The sequence below is a fragment of the Oncorhynchus clarkii genome, chromosome 16, assembly GCF_045791955.1.
Source record: "Oncorhynchus clarkii lewisi isolate Uvic-CL-2024 chromosome 16, UVic_Ocla_1.0, whole genome shotgun sequence".
In the NCBI taxonomy this organism is placed as follows: domain Eukaryota; kingdom Metazoa; phylum Chordata; class Actinopteri; order Salmoniformes; family Salmonidae; genus Oncorhynchus; species Oncorhynchus clarkii.
Genome location: NC_092162.1, coordinates 12,449,888 through 12,473,979, shown reverse-complemented (window position 1 = coordinate 12,473,979; position 24,092 = coordinate 12,449,888). Strand labels below are relative to the sequence as shown.

The following is a 24,092-nucleotide window of genomic DNA, read 5'->3' as shown; positions in this document are numbered from 1 at the left end:
ATGGAGGTTGTGCTCAACAGGATGACGGCGGAAATATGTTTTGAATGTAGGGCAGCTTCAGTGCCCTTCCATAGCTCATCTCCCATGGAAATTAAGATCATTTGTTTATGATCAGTTGATTCACGTTTTGTGTGTGTGTGTAATTATGTACAGTGCTTATTTTGAATAGAATGAAATGATTTAAATATTGTGGCACACTTCTTAGTTTTATGTAGAAGGAATAAAGTGAAGAAAGCTAGTCTCAAAATGCATTGGGTTCATTTGTCACAGGCAATTACAGATTATGAAACGTTAGAATTACCAAGCTGTACGACACGTTGTTTCACAAAAGGGTTCCCATTTCTCCTTACATTTCAGATGTGTATTTATTTCTCTCCTTTGTGATTTTTTTCTTAGATCAATTATTGAGGCACAAAGAATTTGAAATATCCAAAAACAATATAACTATACAAATATTGTCGGATTCCTGGTATAAAAAAATAAGTTGGAAGTGCTATACACACTTTAATACTGTCACTGATTAGGCATTTATGCTTATCAGAGTGTCGTTTTGTACGCTGAAAAAGGTGTTAACACTTCCTATGTCCATGTTCGCAGGCCTAGTTTGATGTAAGGCAATAAGAGAAATAAGCTAAATAGAATGAAACAGATGATTGTCCATAGCTAACACTCCAGACATATTACTCCAACGTAAAACAATACATTTTCAACAATAAATATACCGTGACTCAAACACTTTTCCGTAGACGACAAACCCTTAACATCTTAAAATAGGCAGTTCAGTTTCACAGCAGCTTGTGGATGGATTCCATTTTCCGCACACTCTAACATCGGAAAAGAGAGGGAAACAAATTCTGTGTTTGCATTTGTAAATACTGAGACACAAATAGCACAAAAGAAACCCCTCACTATCAAAAGTGACTGAACCACGCCAGTGTTTTTAGTCTAACAATGTACAACCGTGCAACAACATCAAAAGGTACTTGCAGCACATTTAGGTAGAAAGTAAAAGCCATCCTTGAAACGAGAAATCCCTGACATTTAAAAACTATATTTCTATAGATGATGCATGAGGAAATCTAAATGAGACTTTTAGGGCTAATTTAATAAACTTAAATGGGGAAACTTCAACTTCTACACTATTGGGTCAAAGGAGACCACTAGTCCGGCACTATGAACCAGCAGCTGTGTCATAAAATAGACAATGAGTATAAAAAAAGTAATGGCTGTCAAAATAATGATAAAGTACATAAGAACCAATCAAAACTATCTCTGACAATTTGCTGACTCTACAACATGCAATTAGGGCAACTCCTCTACAACTAAATAGATCCACACAATCAAATGAAAACAAATAATGGATACTACATACACTGAACAAAAATATAAACGCAACATGCAATAATTTTACTGAGTTACAGTTCAAATAAGGAAATCAGTGGGTTAATTATGCCCGTATCTATGGATTTCACATGACTGGGAATACAGATATGCATCGGTTTGTCACAGATACTTAAAAAAAAAGTAGGGACGTGGATCAGAAAACCAGTCAGTCTCTGGTGTGACCGCCATTTGCCTCATGCAGTACGACACATCTCCTTCACATAGTTGATCAGGCTGTTGATTGTGGCCTGTGGAATGTTGTCCCACTCCTCTCCAATGGCTGTGCGAAGTTGCTGGATATTGGCGGGAACTCGAACACGCTGTCGTACATGTCGATCCAGAGCATCCCAAACATGCTCAATAGGTGACATGTCAGGTGCGTATGCAGGCTATGGAAGAACTGGGACATTTTCAGCCTCAGGAATTGTGTACAGATCCTTGTGACATGGGGCTGTGCATTATCATGCTGAAACATGAGGCGATGGCGGTGGATGAATGGTACGTCAATAGGTCTCAGGATCTCGTCACGTTAATCTCTGTGCATTCAAATCGATATCGATAAAATGCAATTATGTTCGTTGTCTGTAGCTTATCCCTGCCCATACCATAACCCCACCTCCACCATGGGGCACTCTGTTCACAACATTGACATCAGCTAACCGCTCGCCCACACCACGCCATACATGCTGTCCTCCATCTGCCCGGTACAGTTGAAACCGGGATTCATCCCTGAAGAGCACACTTCTCCAGAGTGCCAGTGGCCATCAAAGGTGAGCATTTGCCCACTGAAGTCGGTTACAAAGCCAAACTGCAGTCAGGTCAAGTCCCTGGTGAGGATGACGAGCACCCAGATGAGCATCCCTAAGACGGTTTCTGAAAATTTGTGCAGAAAGTCTTTGGTTGTGCAAACCCACAGTTTCATTAGCTGTCTGGTTGGCTGGTCTCAGAAGATCCCGTAGGTTAAGAAGCCAGATGTGGAGGTCCTGGGCTGGCGTCGTTACACATGGTCTTCGGTTGTGTGGCCGGTCATACTCTAAAATGACGTTGGAGGTGGCTTATAATAGAGAAGTGAACATTCAGTTCTCTGGCAACAGCTTTGGTGGACATTCCTGCAGTCAGCATGCCAATTGCACGCTCCCTCAAAACTTGAGACATCTGTGGCATTGTTTCGCATGACAAAACTGCACATTTTAGAGTGACCTTTTATTGCACCCAGCACAAGATGCATCTGTGTAATGATCATGCTGTTTAATCAGCTTCTTGATATGCCACACCTGTCAGGTGGATGGATTATTTTGGCAAAGGAGAAATGCTCACTAACAGGGATGTGAACACATGTTGTGCGTATGAAACATTTCTGGGATCTTTTACATGTTGAATTTATATTTTTGTTCAGTGTAGTTTTATATAGTCTGAACTACGAATGAATGCTGGTAAATGGGATGATGTTCCAGGATGGCCCTAGTACACTCCATAACCGTCTCCACGGGTTGCCACGGTGAAGGCGGGATAGCCTTCGTAGGTAGTGTATGCTGCCATGTCCTGGTGCAGGGAGACGGCCTGTTTGAGCTGGGAGGCAGCTACTGAGGCTGAGGTGTTCGCTATTGTGTAACCTGCAGATCAGGAGACAAGACATGGGTTTGATAGCTATTCAAATTGCATTTCAGTTGTTCAAGCTCATATCTTGTCGTTATTGTGGAGTCTGTATGATGTTCAGTTTGAACAAGTTTTTTTATCACAAACTTTCACTTGCCAGCATATGTAATTCATGAATGGCCTTTGGTTTGGTTTGCATTTGTAGTGTATACCGTCATGTGGTTCTAAGCAATCTACTCTAGAGAGAGGGTGGTATGATGGTTAGTCTTACGGACATTCACAACATACCTGGGAATGCAGCAACGGCTGCAGTGGAGGCCTCAGCTCCTTCTGTCTGCAGACCCAGGGTATGCAGGGCGTGCTCCGCAGCATGAACCTTGGCCTCATCCACAGATGTACACAGCTTGGCTGGGGTGAACGGATGTCTGGAGGGAGGGACGAAGGAAGGGAGGGAGGGAGGGAGGGAGGGAGGGAGAGAGAGAGAGAGAGAGATTAAAGGGTTATATTATCCAAGGGATTCTTGGATAGAGGAAGCCGGCAGGTTGACTAGCGGTTAAGAGCGTTGGGCCAGTAACCGAAAGTTGCTGGTTTGAATCCCCAAGCCAAGCAGGTGAAAATCTGCCGGGGTGCCCTAGAGCAAGGCACTTCAACCTAATTGCTTCTGTAAATCACTGTGGATTAAAGTGTCTGCTAAATGATTGCAATGCTAGAGGAGAAGGTTACTGTAACGATCGTTGTTGGAGGTATGTTCGGAGGTAGGTTAATCATTTTTTATTTACGATAACCGGAAAAAAAACGTGCAGCATTGTAGGGCTGAAAAGCAACAATATAAACTCAAGATCCCACAAACAACAGGTGGGAAAAGGCTGCCTAAATATGATCCCAAATCAGAGACAACAATAGACAGCTGCCTCTGATTGGGAACCATACCAGGCCAACATAGAAAAGAAAAAACTAGACTACCCACCCTAGTCACACCCTGACCTAACCAAAATAGAGAAATAAAAGTTTGTCTATGGTCAGGGTGTGACAGTTACAGGGTTATATTATCCTTTGATATAGGAACCCACTACTGAAACACATTAGATATGGCTATTAGTTGGCTGTGTTTCTTACACATTAGGGTATTGGGTGGACAGAGCCGGAATGGTGACTTTGTAGAGGAACAGTTGGCTTTGATCAGGTCCGATGGCAGAGTGAAGCTGATAAACTGGCTGCCCCCAGTTGTTCTTCTGACACACATCCTCCAAGATCTGGAAGAAGACATGAAACATCAATAGATGTGTTTTTCTGAAACATTTCAATTATTGTGTCAGCAGAATGCTGAATACCTTATTTATGGCTTATAAGTAATTAATTGCGTGTGAGCAGAATGCTGAATACCTTATTTACGGCTAATAAGTATTCAAGTGCGTATGTGTTTGTTGTCCCGTCAGTTCTCATCGGGTGTGTGTGTGTGTACCTGTGGTGTGTGTACCTGTGGTGTGTGTTTGATACCGGGAGGCTTCACAGGGTTCATGGGCGTGAGTTCCATGCCTGGCAGCAGGTCAAAGAGCTTGTCCTCGGGGTGCTTGTCTGTCTTTAGCTGGTAGGTGGCACAGCCTCGGCCTAAACCTGCGTAGGCGAGGTATCCGCGACCACCCATCCCGCGTATGCCCGCTGCCCCTACAGGTACATTCATGTAAATTTCTAGGAATGCAAGAAGGCATTATATCAAATCAAATCACCAGAAATCACCTGGGAGGCAATCAATACCTTGTAAAGACTGATCATAGGTCATCCAGGCCAGCACAGTACAGCGATTCCATTTTTGATATGTTACATTTCCCCCCAAATCCAACTTGATTGAATGATCGTACTTGTCATACTAGATTGTAATATGCAGCCATGGAGAGCAAATTTTGAATGACAGTCAGGCATCCTAAATCTTTTACTGCTAAAAATAAAGCAGTACAGCATTATTCATAGTGCTCAATGCATGAACATAGGTACGTTATCTCTATTAGGAGATCAAACATTAATGAAAGAACATACAGTATATCATTGCAAAATGTGGATTTGGCTCCAGACTGAATTAAGTACTTTATAGCTCTGATTCTCTGATTCAAACAAACAAAACAATTTCAGTTGAATCCTGAAACTACTCTTTGAGGCTGGTTTGCATTGGATTTGGATATCTCAAGTGATTATAGCAGATACCATTGGCCTTATCAGCTACTCAAAGACACAGATTGGTAGATAAATGCCATATACAGTGCCTTGCGAAAGTATTCGGCCCCCTTGAACTTTGCGACCTTTTGCCACATTTCAGGCTTCAAACATAAAGATATAAAACGGTATTTTTTGTGAAGAATCAACAACAAGTGGGACACAATCATGAAGTGGAACGACATTTATTGGATATTTCAAACTTTTTTAACAAATCAAAAACTGAAAAATTGGGTGTGCAAAATTATTCAGCCCCTTTACTTTCAGTGCAGCAAACTCTCTCCAGAAGTTCAGTGAGGATCTCTGAATGATCCAATGTTGACCTAAATGACTAATGATGATAAATACAATCCACCTGTGTGTAATCAAGTCTCCGTATAAATGCACCTGCACTGTGATAGTCTCAGAGGTCCGTTAAAAGCGCAGAGAGCATCATGAAGAACAAGGAACACACCAGGCAGGTCCGAGATACTGTTGTGAAGAAGTTTAAAGCCGTATTTGGATACAAAAAGATTTCCCAAGCTTTAAACATCCCAAGGAGCACTGTGCAAGCGATAATATTGAAATGGAAGGAGTGTCAGACCACTGCAAATCTACCAAGACCTGGCCGTCCCTCTAAACTTTCAGCTCATACAAGGAGAAGACTGATCAGAGATGCAGCCAAGAGGCCCATGATCACTCTGGATGAACTGCAGAGATCTACAGCTGAGGTGGGAGACTCTGTCCATAGGACAACTATCAGTGGTATATTGCACAAATCTGGCCTTTATGGAAGAGTGGCAAGAAGAAAGACATTTCTTAAAGATATCCATAAAAAGTGTCGTTTAAAGTTTGCCACAAGCCACCTGGGAGACACACCAAACATGTGGAAGAAGGTGCTCTGGTCAGATGAAACCAAAATTGAACTTTTTGGCAACAATGCAAAACGTTATGTTTGGCGTAAAAGCAACACAGCTGAACACACCATCCCCACTGTCAAACATGGTGGTGGCAGCATCATGGTTTGGGCCTGCTTTTCTTCAGCAGGGACAGGGAAGATGGTTAAAATTGATGGGAAGATGGATGGAGCAAAATACAGGACCATTCTGGAAGAAAACCTGATGGAGTCTGCAAAAGACCTGAGACTGGGACGGAGATTTGTCTTCCAACAAGACAATGATCCAAAACATAAAGCAAAATCTACAATGGAATGGTTCAAAAATAAACATATCCAGGTGTTAGAATGGCCAAGTCAAAGTCCAGACCTGAATCCAATCGAGAATCTGTGGAAAGAACTGAAAACTGCTGTTCACAAATGCTCTCCATCCAACCTCACTGAGCTCGAGCTGTTTTGCAAGGAGGAATGGGAAAAAATGTCAGTCTCTCGATGTGCAAAACTGATAGAGACATACCCCAAGCGACTTACAGCTGTAATCGCAGCAAAAGGTGGCGCTACAAAGTATTAACTTAAGGGGGCTGAATAATTTTGCACGCCCAATTTTTCAGTTTTTGATTTGTTAAAAAAGTTTGAAATATCCAATAAATGTCGTTCCACTTCATGATTGTGTCCCACTTGTTGTTGATTCTTCACAAAAAAATACAGTTTTATATCTTTATGTTTGAAGCCTGAAATGTGGCAAAAGGTCGCAAAGTTCAAGGGGGCCGAATACTTTCGCAAGGCACTGTATGTATATATATATATATATGTGTGTCTGTCTCACTGATTAGCTGTGGAGAGGAATCAGAGAGAGGGTACCCACCTCTGACTGAGGGCGTGCGCACCAGGCCACGGCCCCCCACAAGCCCCTTGGCAATGGGGAAGCGGAACTGATTAGGAATAGCAGCATATATCTGGGGGGCGTAGAACACGGGGGCACCCAGGTAGGCTGCTGAGGGGTCATACACCTGGCCCAGTGTGTAGGTGTACTCCCCCTGGAGCACGGCCCCACCGCGGCCACCTGTACCCCGGGTGTAGCGCACGTAGTTGTCCTTATCCACCGGCTTTGCCAGGGTCACCTCCACGGGAGAGCCATCCACCAGCTAGGGGAGAAGTTGACATTTGGATCTATTCCGTGTAGAGGCAGGTTGTGGCTGGATAATGCATTGTTGTATGACATTGCTTGGTTCTGATGGCTTATCGTTCAGCTGGAGCCTGGTAGGGATGAGACTTTGATTCCCACATGAACTGAATATGTTGAATATGTGCTAACTGTGAGTCACTTAGATAAAAGCATGTGTCACCATGACATTACATGTCCTGGGATAGGCCGGTGAGAGAGAGGCCAGTGAGGGAGAGAGAGGCCAGTGAGGGAGAGAGAGGCCAGTGAGAGAGAGAGAGACCAGTGAGAGAGAGAGGCCGGTGAGAGAGAGACCAGTGAGGGAGAGAGAGGCCATTGAGAGAGAGAGAGACCAGTGAGAGAGAGAGGCCGGTGAGAGAGAGAGAGGCGAGTGAGAGAGACCAGTGAGAGAGAGAGGCCGGTGAGAGAGATTATACCTTTCCATTCAGTGCGTCCATGGTGCTTATCGCGTCCTCTCTCTGGGTGAAATGGACAAAGGCATAGTCTCTGATCTTCTTCACTCTCTCTACAGCACCTGTAGATCATCAGCATACATCTGCTTACTAACCCCATCATAACACAGTCACATACGGAAATTCGTTGTTGACCCCAAACGGGACCCACTATCCGACTGAGCTGTAATTGAACCTGCCTGGTTTGATACTGTTGAACTCCTTCTTGATGGTCTCTTCTGTAGTGGCCAGCATTAAGTTCCTCACGTAGAGAATCTTCACCGTTGCCATGGTGTCCTCGTCCACTTCCACTTCAGGCTCCGCCCAGTCCACGGCGATGGCGTGCCCCCACAGCAGGATCCTCCCTGGGGAAGGAGATCAGGAAGTTCAACACTTCAGCCAATCAGCCCACCCAAAGTAAATCAAATCAAATCAAATTTTATTTGTCACATACACATGGTTAGCAGATGTTAATGCGAGTGTAGCGAAATGCTTGTGTACACAAGTAATAAGGTACAGAGCTTCTTTTCAAAGCCTCAAAGTCATCATGGTTCAGTATGATTTACTGTGTCCTTCCATAGGGTTGACTGACTGGGATTCTCAGTACTATGACTGTTAATAGTATATAATATGGGTTTAGCACCTGGCAGTAGTTTCCTCCTGGCCATGGCTGCAGCGCGGTGACTGTCGTACTCCACAAAGGCGAAGCCCCTGTTCTTGGTCTTGTCCGCAGCACTGGGGTAAACAATCACCTCCAACACCCCATCTGTTACTTTCTTCATCTCCATCAGGATCTCCTCTCTCTTCTTGGATTTGGGGATGCCCCCCACAAACAGACGACAGTTGTCCACACTGGCACACACTCCCAGGAGCCTTCCGTTCCTGGAGAATAAACAGATTGGATTGAATGGAAAGATTGATTTATTTTTTTGTCAACAATGCACACAATGAAACCCAATATTGTTACTGTCGGGTGAGTGTTGGTAGTCCAGCATTCAGTTTTCCATGACTCATGCGTATGTTTAGGCTACACAGGGCTTTTCCCCCATTTCATTCCATTGTGCCATGTGATTGCTTACCTGATTTCATAGTTATTGAGCTGTTTCATGGCAGTCTTGGCTTCATTTTTGTTGTAAAAGGTAACGAAGGCATATCCTCTATTATTGCCGTTGAAGTCCATCATCATCCGAACCTCAAAGATTTTCCCAAACTGTGAATTGAAAGGGGATGTGTTTGAAAACCAAGGACACACAATAGGTTACACTTTGGGAACTGATTTAACTGGCAAACCTATCTTACTTTCTCACAGTGGGGGACCAGCTCATCCTCAAAGAGGTCTCTTGGCAGCTTCCCCACAAAGATCTCACTGCCCCTCTCTGGGGGAGGGCCTTCCCAGCCTGGAGGGGGCCCGCCGTACCTCCTCTGACCATTCTCCTGTAGACACAACGGACTGATGGTGAGTAACCAGGGGTTTGTAAGGAGTACAGGGTTTGTAAGGAGATCCACCTGAAATGTCCTTTGTAACGCAGGTTTCATTCCGAATGAGAGATTTGAGCATTCATATAGAAATCTCCCAGATATCTTTGTTATCTTTGACCTTGTATTTATGCACAAATTGCCCAGACAATCCCCATAACAATGCAATACGAGCTGTAGAATCTCCAACCAAATGAATTTGACATGGACCAGACTTCCGCAGTAAGACAGAGGGATCCAGTCACTTGTGTCTTTCACCAGAGGGTGGCGCCCCATTATCAATAATTGTAACGAAGGCCAAGGGAAAGAGCTCACTGGCACGTGAATAGTTTTGAAACTGATGGAGAGACCTCGGATTTTATCAGAGCACTTCACATTACACATAAACTCCATAAGGAAGGATGACTTGTGTGGAGGCCTTATGATAACACTCATAGATTTGGTCATAGATTAGGCGAAAGCCCTACCTGCTTTGGATATGGCTCCTACCTGCAGTAATTGGTATCCTGTGCGCTGAATGAGTGCACGCAGCGAGGCCTCTTTCTGCATGCCCGTCAGTCCATCCCCAGATTTTTGATTAGATTCCATTGTGAGCGATTGTCAGCAGTAAATCAGCGAAATTAGGGGTGCTCACTGAAATCAAATCACAGTTCAGAACACATCAGAGAGAACATCCTAAACAACCCATAACTAGAGCTCAATGTGTCATCAAATCACACTGTAGCCTTCTTTTGCTACTATTTGACCTTTTTAGGCTTAAACTCTTAAACTGTTTCAGAACTTCAGTACTCTATCACGCATGAATCTACATATAGTAAATCAAATGCGCTATGTATTGTAAGTTCCTTTTGAGACTCATTTGGTCTCAAAAACCTTTACAGAATGATCAGGTATGATTTTGGCTGAATGGCGCCCCCAGCAGGTACTCAGCTGTTATGCACCATCTTATGATGACGTAGAGAGAAGCGTATTTCATTCAGTTCCAGGTCAAAGACAGCTCTGTAATTATTAACGCAACTCAGCCCAAACAGCAGACAACCACTGAGGCCCCTTTCTCTCAATCTATGTCACCCACCACCACCATACACATCTTCCCCACACTCTCCAACTCATGTACTGTGACATACAGGAAGTCCTTAAGCAACAGCTTTGAATAAGGGCCCCTTAATCAATCCTTTGATTCTCAATGGCCAATCACAAGACACAGCAAGACGCCCAACGCTCGCGAACTATAGTCCACTTCAAGATAATCTCTTTAGTTGGTGAGAGGTTGATTAAATCAGTAGGAAGATACAGTAAACAGGTCACTCTGAGTGTTGCAAGAATTTCCATCCTGATTGAGAGGCCTCTCTTTGTTTCTTCCCACACATATGGATCAAAGAGAAAGAGAGAGGTCCTGCTGGTGATGACAAGGCTCCACTCCTCCAGATCAGAGGGATGGGGAACGAGGGAGAGAGAGGGGGTCACAGGGTACGTGACGGCCACACAAACCATCTTCAAATGGTCTCAAGTGCCATGGTCTCATGACAGAAATTATGTCATACACACACCTTCTTCCCCCAAATATAGTCAAACGAGGGAGAGAGAGGGGGTCACAGGGTACGTGACGGCCACACAAACCATCTTCAAATGGTCTCAAGTGCCATGGTCTCATGACAGAAATTATGTCATACACACACCTTCTTCCCCCAAATATAGTCAAACCAATTTCTCCTTCAAGACAATGAATTCTCCAAACAGACACAAGATGGCTTTGTTTTCACTGTTCACTCCTCACCACTCTCATCGACGGCTCCCCGGAAGACTTTGTTGAAAATGTCAAGACGCCAGGCAATATAAAAAAAATACTGGAGTTGACCTGCTCTCAGGTCGAGCACCATCATTTACCACAGTCAAGCCAGAGGGGGCATGGTTTCTCACTCTCATTTAAGATTTCAGATTGATTTCACAATATCATCAGTAACAATACTGGGACCCAGGTCGCATATTTTAATCTGTGAATTCAATATTAGTTGCCATTATGATACTCTCCAGGCCTGTGTCTAGAGAGATTAGTTATTTCGGCATCATTCACTTGCAGAACATTGGCGTAGGCAGCCAACCATGGCAACAGCACCATTCCCTGACCAAGAAAAACACAAAATGAATCTCTACAGTCAAAGACGAGGTATTGGGCTCCGTTGCCACTTTGAGCCTAGGCTAACACCTCAGGAGGGAAACGGTCTTTAGGTTCTATTTCTGTTCTGGGTGGCTTGGAGAGAAGATGTCATTATGAGGCTCTAGGCCTTGAGTGGATGTACTACTACTACAGGACTCCATTACTCAATTCAATTCAATTCAAGGGGCTTTATTGGCATGGGAAACATATGTTAACCTTGCCAAGCAAGTGAAGTAGATAACATACAAAAGTGAAATAAATAATACCCTCTCAATTCAATTTAAGGTCTTTATTGGCTTTGGAAACATGTTTACATTGTCAAAGCAACGTTCTCTCTCTCTCTCTCTCTCTCTCTCTCTCTCTCTCATCTCTCTCTCTCTGTGTGTGTGTGTGTGTGTGTGTGTGTCTGGGGCTCTCTTCACGATAGCCTGGTTACCGTTTGCGTAAACAAGATAACTAGATGGAGTCTTGTCTGGCAGTGATCAGTAGCTGCTTTTTGGAGTTTTGTTGACTGAAGCTAAATACACACATGGCTGAAATGCCACTGTGTTGGCCGTGTTTGCTGCTGGAAAAACAGGTCCAAATAGATTTAGAATGGAAATCATATCAAATAGTTTGGACTTTCATTTCATATTTTGTAGTCTCTTCAGTTTACTTGCTTTTATTACTACACTCTTAGAATAGGGGTTCCGAAAGGGTTCTTTGGCCGTCCCCATAGGAGAACCCTATTTGGTTCCAGGTAGAACCCTTTTGGGTTCCATGTAGAACCCTCTGTGGAAAGGGTTCTACATGGAACCCAAAAGGTTTCCACCTAAAACCAAAAAGGGTTCTTCAAAAGATTGTCCTATGGGGACAGCCAAAGAACCCTTTTAGGTTCTAGATACCACCCTTTTCCCCCTAAAAGTGTACTTTTACCACAGGACTTCAAAGTTCAAAGGGAGCTATGTTTATTGGCATCTGACATACATACCAAAAATAACTACTGTTAATCAGTTTGACTTATATGAAACTGTAAGCACACTACTGTGAATACTACATGCTGACTATAATATAATCGACAATTGGCACATACAAATGCTACAAAATTATAAACTAGTGAACAATATGACTATGTCAAACAAGGCTCTTCCCCGTCAGACATCACACATGTGACGCCTGCAACATCAACACAATTAACAGAAAATGACAACCAACCATCTATATGAAACCATCTAATCATGTCCCCCTCCCTCTAGGTTCTTACCTTGACTGTGTCCTCAGTACCTTACAAGTCACCCAACACAACACTTGACCACAGTTGATCAGTTAGATCAGTCACACGAAAAACATCCCCAGTGAGTTCAATGAGACTCAGCATGCTGGAAGAGAGCAGATCTCCAAAGGGGAGATTTCTTACAAGACCCCAAAGCAGCAGAGACATAACAAGGAAGAGTTAGTGAGCTAAGCTTACCTGAGCAATTTCAGAGATCACCACCCGGAAGACTCAGTCCTTCATTCTAGTGATTTTGAAACGTGTCACTGGGGTGATTCGGTAATTACATCATATCAAACTCCAAAGGTTCACTGTCCTGGAGCTGCTTTATGAGCCTGCTGGGTTAAACTTTAACCAGCCCTATCTCTCTCTGCCTCTCTGCCTGCAGAGAGAGGAACCTTTTGACCAGGGATAACAAGATCATGGTGCTCTCAGCCAGACACTGCTCTGTTAACTAAACAAAGCAATTTACTGTACACTCTCAAGACTTCTACTTTTGAACAATAGTGCATCACCTTAAACTTTTTACTCAAGAATGTGTTTTTCTATGTAAGAAGTAGGGCCACAATAACATGGGTGTACAGTAAATTAAATTACCGGGTAGTACTCTGATGACAACAGCTATTTATTCAGTTATTACAAACTGGGTGGTTTGAGCCCAGAATGCTGATTGGTTGACAGCCGTGGTATATTGGCCATATACCACACACCCTCGAGTTTTATTGCTTGTGTCATCCAAAATAATAAGACCAAAGGCATAGTGACCCAGTATCCTCCATTTCTCAGTGATATACCTGAAGGTAAACAAGCCAAAGTGTTTGCTGTTTCGTTTGAGCAGGATAGATTTATTGTCACATACACGGGACAGATGCAGTGAAATGTGCTGTTTTTACAGTAGTAAGAGAGAAAATGAGCTCAAGGGCACATTGACAGATTTGTTACGTTGTTGGTTCAGGTATTCTAACCAGCAACCTTTCGGTAATTGGCCTAGCGTGCTAACCACTAGGCTACCTGCCACCCTATAATACACTTAGAATACACAGGCAGCCACAGTCTCCCTGCTTGGTACACTTTCAGCCTCTCAGGGCTTTCACCAGCTGTTCACATCAACACCACCAATCAGAACTAACCTCCTAGCTGGGGTGAATATTTTTTTACATTTTTTAAAATTTAACATGGCAAGTCAGTTAAGAACACATTCTTATTTACAATGATGGCCTACCTCAGCCAACTGGGTCAATTGTGCACCACCCTATGGGACTCCCAATCACAGCTGGATGTGATGCAGCCTGGATTTGAACCAGGAACTGTAATGATGCCTCTTACGCTGAGGTGCAATGCCTTAGACTGCTGCGCCACTCGGGAGCCCCAATAAGAGGTGTCATGTCACGTACACCTGGTTTTGGTAAACAATATGTCATTATAAGAGACATAACAACATTAGTGAGAAACCATATTTATCTTAAACAAAATGACGTTTTATGAAACATTGTCAGTGCCTTTAATCTAGGTTTTCTGCATAATTGCTTTTGCCAATTTCTTTCCATTGGCAGATGTTTAATTTCCACACAAGTAATTGTTTTGTGTTTCGCAAGGCTGTGGCTCATGCCATTACTGATGCGGGAAAAATAAATAGTTAACGGCAGTGTTATCCTGTCAACGAGGGAAACACTGGGTGTCACATTGTTTGTCCAGACATCCAGCAGCCTGTCTGACAAGTCTTATTGACTCTCTAGCGCCCCTGTGTGGTTGAACAGATAATCCCGTAAACAGTGAGTGGTGGTACCTTTACCGGTAGCTCACTTGAACCAAAAAGTGGGAAAGCTGGCCTGAACGTTTCCTTAGCATTACATAATTAATAATAACATCTGTATCACGTAATAATGAGGCAGCCTTGTGAGAAATTCTGCTCCTTCTGTACATCCCAGATCACATCTGTCCTTTTGTGTGTCTGAGGTTTTCCACTTCTGCCATTATTATTCTCGGTTACCTCCCCTGGTGCCATGCTCATTCAAACAGAAAACCACCACAAGGGCATCCCTGACCTGGCATTGTTAATTAACTTTGTGTAGTTAGACGTCTAACATCCATGAAGGCTGTGTACATCTTAGCATATCATACACCCAGGAAAACTTCAACATTGTGAGATACTGCGAATTCCGCACACAGTAATTGTGAATGGATTAAAAGACAAGGCCGTGTATTCCATTTCTGCCTTGTGTGTTTCAATCATCTTCTGTTTGATGTGTCAGATATAACAACATGTAGCCATCCATCACAGAACGGAGAGCTGATATCAAAGAAAGTGGCTTTGGAGGAAGTCAACAGGATGTTATATGGCACCTTTCTGTTTATTAAGGTGCTGTGTGACAGATGGTTGGTCCCCTCCTGGCATGTCACAGTACAGAACACTGCATGTCCCAGTCAAGCAAATCTACTGGGCATATCGGCTCTGACACACACAGGAAATGAAAAAGAAACCAATCCCATCATTCCCGAAATGTCCCAACTTTGGAAAATGTTTTCCTGCATATGAACAAAACAGATACAACACAGAGGTGGCCTGCAGTTTGGCTCTGACGATGATAGCCAGTCGCTTATCTGACGGACACCTAATCTCTACTGTCATCTGATTTAGGTTGCGAGGCACACAGGTCACACTGGGACAAACAAAGTTGTGGTGCATTTAATGAGGTGTGTCCAGCATATGATCACCCCATAGCTTTTTCACGATCATTCGTCACTTACCTCGCAACATAAAACAATGCCGTGTTGTTCCAAAACATCACGAAAGCCTTAACATATTCACATTGAATACGCCACACTTTGTGCGACAGTTAAATGCATTTGGACGTTTTGCTAATAAACGCAAAATGTGTCAATGTGTTTTGTCCCATCTGATGGGGATGTTGGAGGGCGTCCCCCTGGCTGGTCTCAGCTGCTCTGGGTGACAGCAGGAATGACAACGTGGCACTAAAACACTAACATGGAGGAATCCACTGTGGCCGAGTGGAGCAATTTGCCACATTCTCTCAGTCATCTCCTCTTTGGTCAAGACGGCTTGTTTTCTGAGTTGTTTAAAAAATAAAAAAAACGAGGACATGCTGTGTGGAACAAACTGAAGACTTTGGGTTAGATAACAATATAGGATGAACAACAATTGCTATGATATGGTGGAGCATCTTTATTGTAATTTTGTAGAATAACAAAGTGAGTTTCAGGCAGTGACAGTAGTTTCAACCCAAAAAGGTAGGCAGATATAATCAAGGCTTACAATTATTTCTCGACATCAATGTTTCATACAGTTTCAACCTCGTGGGCCAGCATTATAATCTTGCTACCTACGTGTTACATTACGCCTACAAAGCAATTATAATTGTATTCAAAATGACTCCGCGTGTAATGCTAGGTACAGTGCTTCAAGCTTAGGTTCAAGGCATCGTTGCAACAGCTTGTTTAAAAGTGTCAGCAACCCATTGGTAACCCACTTTGCTGAGCAATATAGGGACAGGTAGCTTCCTGGTTGATCTTCCTCCACATCTTTCTATTTCTGCTCCTTGAGGCGTCTCTGAATATTAATGTGCTCTCCTAAACAGGCACTGTTTTTTAATGTGATGTTTATCGACTGGAGGAGGCCTCTGTAGTGAAGGAAACTGTTATCTGTCTCTTTCCCTCTCTCTCTCTCTCTCTTCTCCAGCTTCTGAGAATGAGGAGACAAGCATACTGTAAGATTCAATACAAAACCACTTTTGGGATTTATTGGGATGAATCGGCCAAAGGAGACTTCATATCATATGCCTGCCCCTCCGAGTGAGTCGGTGAAATAGGGGGATGATGAAATTATTTTGATTCCTCAGGCAGTAGCTCACTGCTGAGAAGTCAAAGCAGTAGCAAAAGAGAGGATGGTTGTTAATTGCACTACAAATCTGGTTGTCAGGTCTGTTGGTTCCAATAGCGGATAGGACTCTGAACCCTTGAGCAAGTAATTCCACCTCGATTACTGCAGTAAAACGACATGGGAATTAATGGGTCATAGGTGATAGCGTGTCAGTACATTGCACACCAGAAGGGCTGTTATTTAAGTAAATCAATTATACATGACATGACATAATGACTGGCTGTTACGTATCCTTATAATGGTTGTTCGATCTAATGATCTAATCATCAGATATTATCTACAAACACTGGAATATTTTGGACTGAGAACCTATCAATGCAGTTAAAAACTCAGATAACCAAAAATAGATTGAAAAAAGCAGCACGTTCAACATATACAGAGCAAAGTAGTCTGAGAAAAGTGTTGAGTATCTCTCTTCAAAAAAGCCTTCCTAAGTGCACTACAAACTATAAGCGTGTTCTTTCTTGATGCACTTCTCAGACAAATGTCAATTTTAGCCTGAGTAGATAATAATTCATTCATCTTTCTGTTCCTAATGGCTTCAGAGTAGCCGCAACACTGTCGAATGGGCAGTAGTGGAATAGATCACATGGCAGGCCGCCCAGCCCTTCATATCAATGAAGCCTGTGTAGAGTAGAGTACATTACAGAAAGGAGCAACCTGATCTCAGAGCATTTTGTATTATTCTGTACATAAATCCAAAACACTCCACAAGCCTGTGTTACTTTTTGAATGATATGTTATGAATTCCAATTTGTATCATATGTAAAGAATCTGCTAAACATACGATATGTTGTGAATTTGCAAAACGTACTACATGTTATTATTTTGCAAAACTTATGATGTTACAAATTCTAGCTAGGTGGCTAACATTAGCTAGCTGGCTAACATTAGCTAGGCTAAGGGTTAAGATTAGGGTTAAGTTGAGGAGTTAGGTTAAAGGGTTAAGGTTAGGGTTGGGGTTAGGAGAATGGTTAGCTAAAATGCTTAAGGTTAAGATTGGGGAAAGGGTTAAGGTTACGGTTAGGGGAGGGTTTCTAATTAGCTAATATTGTCCATGAGATTCAAAATTGCAACACTTGGGTTGCTAGACATTCACATTTTTCAGCTACCCACCCACCCTGGCCAACCATCCTACTTTAGTTTTTTCCTCAAGTAACCATCTGTCTTATGCAACCATACCAAACGTAACATATCATACTAAGGCAGCCCGCCGCACCTCTCTGATTCAGAGGGGTTGGGTTAAATGCGGATGACACATTTCAGCTGAATGCATTCAGTTGGACAACTGACTAGGTATCCCACTTTCCCTTTCCTTTCCTACTTTGGGGGTCCTGGATTTACATGTACTATGTTACGTCTAGTCTATGAGACCAGGCTGGAAGGAGAGACAGAGAGGCTCTATTACTGAGCTCTGACTGACTGACCACTGTGATGTGAGTCTGGACTGTCACAGCTTTCTTTAGCACACACTGATGGACAAGATACATTACTGTAGGTAACAATGCACTTACGTGCACAACGCCCACATTGCTTCATTTCTGTGTTGAATGTCCTCCCATTAATAACTCAACAGTGACGTCTTACATAATACATAACAGAGGACAGACTTTATAGGGTAGGTGGATGGTCAAATCGAAGTCAGAATAATAATAATGCAAGCAATTATGAAAGGAGAAACATGACTAAGCATAATACATATTTATTACATGAATCATCAAAGATATCAGCAACCCCTGTAAACAATTCAATATGTACATTTTTTATATTATTTTTTTTAAACCGAAAGCTCTCTTGATTCAGCAGCTGCTCCAAGAACAGTTCTCTCTTTTTTAAGAGATCATCTTTTATCCCTCTGCTTAAAGAGACTGTCTGCAAATTAATACAATAACAAAGTTGCCACCCCGCCACTAATTTGGTAAATAGCTGAGGGATGGGTCAAGAGCAGTGGTTCCCAAACTTTTATAGTCCCGTACCCCTTCAAACATTCAACCTCCAGCTGTACCCCCTCTAGCACCAGGGTCAGCGCACTCTCAAATATGTTTTTTTTATACATAATTGTAAGCCTACCATACGATACATTTATTAAACATAAGAATGAGTGTGAGTTTGTCACAACCCGGCTTGTGGAAAGTGACAAATAGCTCTTAGAGGAACAGGGCACAAATAATAATATACTAATCAATAAGTTTACTCTTTATTTAGCCATCTTACATATAAAACCTTATTTGTTCATCAGAAACTGAATAACTCACCACAAGTTAATGAGAAGGGTGTGCTTGAAAGGATGCACATAACTCTGCAATGTTGGGTTGTATTGGAAAGAGTCTCAGTCTTAAATCATTTTCCACACACAGTCTGTGCCTGTATTTAGTTTTCATGTTAGAGAGGGCCGAGAATCCACTCTCACATAGGTACGTGGTTGCAAAGGGCATCAGTCTCTTAACAGCACAATTTGCCAAGGCAGGATACTCTGAGCGCAGCCCAATCCAGAAATCTGTCAGTAGCTTCTGATAAAATTCAATTTTCACAGAGCCGCTTGTTGCAATTTGGATGAGGCTGTCTTGTTCAGATATCAGTAAGTGGACTGGAGGCAGGACATGAAACGGATAACGAATCCAGTTGTTTGTGTCATCTGCTTCGGGAAAGTACCTGTCACGACCGTCGTGTGAATAATTGGACCAAGGCGCAGTGTGAGTAGAGTTCCACATTTTAATGATAGTGAAACTACCAAAACAACAAAGCTATAACGATCGTGAAATACATAGCGCACATAGGCACTCATACAAAACAATATCCCACATCGCAGGTGGGAAAAAGGACACTAAGTATGGTTCCCAATTAGAGGTAACGATCATCAGCTGCCTCCAACTGGGAACCATACACACACACCAACATAGAAATATAATAACTAGAAACGCCCCTAGTCACGCCCTGACCTAAAACACCATAGAGAACCCCGAGGGCTCTCTATGGTCAGGACGTGACAGTACCCCCCACCCAATGGTGTGGACTCCGACCGCAAAACCTGAAACTAGATGGGGAGGGATAGGGTGGGCAACTAGCGTTGGTGGCGGCTCCGGTGTGGGACGTAGCACCCGCTCAGACCGCGGATCCGGCCATGAAGCCGGGCTGAACGCCGTGCCCGGACTGGGCACCGATGCAGAGGAAGGCGCCAGCCATGGAGCGGGACTGGACGCCGTGCCTGGGCTGGGCACCGGCGCAGAGGAAGGCTCCGGCCATGGAGCAGGACATCGTGCCTGGACTGGGCATCGGCGCAGTGGAAGGCTCCAGCCATGGCACCGGCGCAGGAAGCTCTGGGCCGTGGACCGTCTCTGGAAGCTCCGGGCCGTGGACCGTCACTGGAGGTTCCGGGCTGTACACCGTCGCTGGAGGTTCCGGGCTGTAGACACGCACTGGTGGACAAGTGCGGGGAGCCGGCACAGGACGTACCAGGCTGGGGAGGCACACTGGAGGCCTGGTGCTTGGAGCCGGCACAGGTTGCACCGGACTGATGACATGTTCTTCAGGGCGTGTGCGGGGAGCCGGCACAAGATGTCCCGGGCTGGGAAGGTGCACTGGAGGCCTGGTGCGTGGAGCTGGCACAGGTTTCACCGGACTGATGACACGCTCTTCAGGGCAAGTGCGGGGAGCCGGCACAGGACGTCCCGGGCTGGGAAGGTGCACTGGAGGCCTGGTGCGTGGAGCTGGCACAGGTTTCACCGGACTGATGACACGCTCTTCAGGGCAAGTGCGGGGAGCTGGCACAGGACGTACCGGGCTGGGGAGGCGTACTGGAGGCCTGGTGCGTGGAGGCGGCACAGGTTGCACCGGACTGATGACATGCTCCTCAAAACGCCTGCGCTGCAGCATACTTCTAGCCAACATCTCTCTCCGATATCCCTCCTCAAACTGTTCCATCGACTCCCAGACGGTCTCTGTCTCTCTCCTCGGCTCGCCCGACCGTCCCTTGTGCCCCCCCTCCAAAAAAACTTGGGGTTGCCCTTGGAATGTTTGTGGCCGCGGACCCCGGCGTCGTCGCTGTCCTCCTTTACTCCTCGGCGACTCCTGCCAAGGAAGGGTCTCGTATCCACCTAGTATCTCTTCCCATGACCAACTCTTCTTCACCTCCTGGGCACGCTGATTGGTCCTGTAGTGGTGGGATATTCTGTCACGACCGTCGTATGAACAATTGGACCAAGGCGCAGTGTGAGTAGAGTTCCACATTTTAATGATAGTGAAACTTCCAAAACAACTAAGACATAACGATCGTGAAATACATAGCGCGCATAGGCACTCATACAAAACAATATCCCACATCGCAGGTGGGAAAAAGGACACTAAGTATGATCCCCAATTAGAGGTAACGATCATCAGCTGCCTCCAACTGGGAACCATACACACACAGCAACATGGAAATAGAATACCTAGAAACCCCCCTAGTCACGCCGTGACCTAAAACACCATAGAGAACCCCGAGGGCTCTCTATGGTCAGGGCGTGACAGTACCTGCGTAATTGCGCACCCAACTCACTCAGGTGCTTCGCTTTATCACATTTGACGTTGTCCGTAAGCTTGAGTTCATTTGCACACAAAAAATCATACAATGAGGAGGGATAGGGTGGGCAACTAGCGTTGGTGGCGGCTCCGGTGTGGGACGTAGCACCCGCTCAGACCGCGGATCCGGCCATGATTAACAATCCTTGTTAATGGAGACAAAGAAGAGCTCCAACTTCTCAATCATTGCCTCAATTTTGTCCAGCACATTGAAAATAGTTGGAGAATCCCTGTAATCCTAGATTCAGATCATTCAGTTGAGAAAAACATCACCCAGATAGGCCAGTTGTTTGAGAAACTCATCATCACGCAAACGGTCAGACAAGTGAAAATGATGGTCAGTAAATAAATCTTTAAGCTTGTCTCTCAATTTAAAAAAAAACCTGCCAATACTTTTCCCCTTGATAAAAAGCGCATTTCTGTATGTTGTAAAAGCGTTACATGGTCGCTGCCCATATCATTGCATAATGCAGAAAATACAGGAGAGTTCAGGGGCCTTGCTTTAACAAAGGTAACTATTTTCACTGTAGTGTCTAAAACGTCTTTCAAGCTGTCAGGCATTCCCTTGGCAGCAAGAGCCTCTCGGTGGATGTTGCAGTGTACCCAAGTAGCGTCGGGAGCAACTGCTTGCACGCGTGTTACCACTACACTACGTCTCCCTGTCATGGCTTTTGCGCCATCAGTACAGACACCAACACATCTTGACCACCAAAGTCCATTTGATGTCACGAAGCTGTCCCTTACTTTAGAAATATCCTCTCCTTTTGTCCTGGTTTCCAGTGGTTTGCAGAAGAGGATGTCTTCCTTAATTGACCCCCCATAAACGTAACGGACAGTAGGCTGAAGTTGTGCCAGGCCCGCCACGTCTGTTGACTCATCCAGCTGTAACACATAGAATTCACTGGCTTGTATGTTAAGCAATAATTGTTTCAAAACATCTCCTGCCATGTCACTGATGCCTCATGAAGCGGTGTTGTTTGATGAAGACATTGTTTTTTTGGCCTTTTCCCCCAGCATTGTCCCAGCCATATCCACAGCAGCAAGAAGAATTAAGTCCTCCACAATAGTATGGGGCTTGCCTGTCCTAGTCACTTGGTAGCTCACCATATAAGATGCTTCTAGCCCCTTCCTATTAATGGTATATGTTGCTTTTATACATATCTTACTACTCAAAAGTAATCTTAATTCTCGCTCAAAAAATTCATGTGGCTTATTTTTCAAATTGGCATGTTTGGTTTCTAAATGTGAAGGTTTCATTGAGTTGTGAGATAGTACTTTTGCACATATGTGCACTGTGTGGCTGAGGAAAGATACTACTTCCAATATAAGTGAACCCCAGATCAATGTAGTTCTCATCATATTTGCGCCTCTTCGATGGTCCAATATCCCTGTCTGTTGTTCGGTGCTTTCCTGGGTATGGGGGCAGTAGCTCTTCGACTGCATCAGATTCACAACTGTCAGTGTCCATGCTAGCTGGGCTAACAAAAAATGTAGAATTACTGATATTAGCATTGAATGTGCTCATGGAAGCAGAACAACTTGTGTCGTCGACAGGTGCAGGTGTAATACTGCTGGTAGTAGCAGTACTACCAGTAGAGCTGATATGTGTCTCTATGGACGCTGGCCTTACTGTTATTACCATTGATCCATTTTTGAGCAAACGGAATGAGCAGCAGCTACGTTTGGCTACATACGGACCATTAGTGGAATTCCCACGAGAGAGTAAGGGTTAATGTGATTGGATGTTAATTATTTGACTAGGCTACCTGTATTTGACATTGTGTTGTTATTTCGCTGAATGCAGATGGTTTAATTCTATTTTTGGCAGTGAAACGAGGCTACTCAGGTGAGGAAAAAAACTCACCCAAATGTATAGCCCCATTGGAAAATCTAAATGGACTGTTTGAAAATGTGAATACATTTTTAAAAATATATATATTTTTATTATTATTATATATATAAAAAATGTGAATCACATTTTTATTTGGCGTAACCCAGACGACATTGCACGTTCCAAGAGAAATGTAACCACTCTCAAATTCACAGACAGAGCTATTGATACAAGGATTGACCACCCATGATACCAAAATGATAGTTTTAACTCGTTTTGGAGACTATACAGTGTTTGTTAAGAATTCCATTGTTCTCCAACAAAGGAGTAAAACAAGCTTATAATTTGGATTCTGATGCGGTACGACAATTGAACTAAGCTCATGGGAATTTATTTTTATTCTTCCAGTATCAATGGGTATATACCATGAATTTAAAAGTCCAAAAATGTATGTAACGATCACAGGTTGCCCCTTCAAGGCAAAGTCATGTTAAGTTTCATGGCTGCCTGCCCAACGTTGTTATTATATTCAAAGGCTCCCATCTCTTCTAGAGAACAGCTTATCGTCCCTGACAGTTTATTATTACCATGTCGAAAATAATATAATACAAGAGCTCTGACCTTTTCAGCTGAGCCCCACTCCTTACATGCAGACAGAGAGAGAGCGAGAGGGACACACAAAAGAAAGAAGGAAGGAAAGAGAGAGAGAGAAATAAAACAAAGGGAGATAGAGACCCACAAAGAATTTAAAAACAAATCCAATTTTGATAAACTCCCACATCTACTGGGTGAAATCCCACAGTGTTCAATCACAGCCGCAAGATGTGTGACCTGTTGCCACAGGAAAAAGGGCAACCAGTGAAGAACAAACACCAATGTAAATACAAACCATATGTTGATTTATTTTCCCTTTTGTACTTTAACTATTTGCACATTTAAAAATAAAAAGAATCACTGTTGTTTATTATCTATTTCACTTGCTTTGGCAATGTAAACATATGTTTCCCACACCAATAAAGCCCATTAAATTAAAATGGGAATGTAATAGAGAAATTGAGGCAAAAAGACAGTAATAAATGGAGAGAGAGGAAGGGAGGGAGAGGTATAGAGACACGAGAGATGGAGCTGGAGGGAGTATCTAATTTTATACAAAAACCAATCATCGGGGTAGGTCGCTTACGGTTTCAGGCACAGTTTGTTGTCTTAAGCATTTGCCTTGAGAGATCTGCTTCAGTGACCATCTGG

General features: G+C 43.7%; 1 protein-coding gene across 4 annotated transcripts; it reads right to left on the bottom strand.

The window, feature by feature from the left end:
• Positions 1–346: 346 nt before the first annotated feature.
• Positions 347–12,874, bottom strand: LOC139367970 (APOBEC1 complementation factor-like). Of its 4 annotated transcripts, none has more exons than XM_071106402.1 (12): positions 12,760–12,874; positions 9,641–9,784; positions 8,975–9,109; positions 8,755–8,885; positions 8,319–8,557; positions 7,876–8,040; positions 7,661–7,758; positions 6,927–7,206; positions 4,457–4,644; positions 4,096–4,232; positions 3,268–3,404; positions 347–2,996 (listed from the first exon to the last, which is right to left on the bottom strand). In XM_071106402.1, exons 2-12 carry the CDS (start codon positions 9,737–9,739, stop codon positions 2,845–2,847), a joined length of 1,761 nt encoding a protein of 586 aa, XP_070962503.1. In that variant the 5' UTR covers positions 9,740–9,784; positions 12,760–12,874; the 3' UTR covers positions 347–2,844. The 4 variants fall into 4 exon arrangements, with proteins under 4 accessions (XP_070962503.1, XP_070962500.1, XP_070962501.1 ...); XM_071106399.1 differs by having other exon boundaries at positions 4,457–4,668; positions 12,760–12,863; XM_071106400.1 differs by lacking the exon at positions 12,760–12,874 and adding an exon at positions 12,553–12,743 and having other exon boundaries at positions 4,457–4,668.
• Between the last annotated feature and the right edge of the window lie 11,218 nt (positions 12,875–24,092).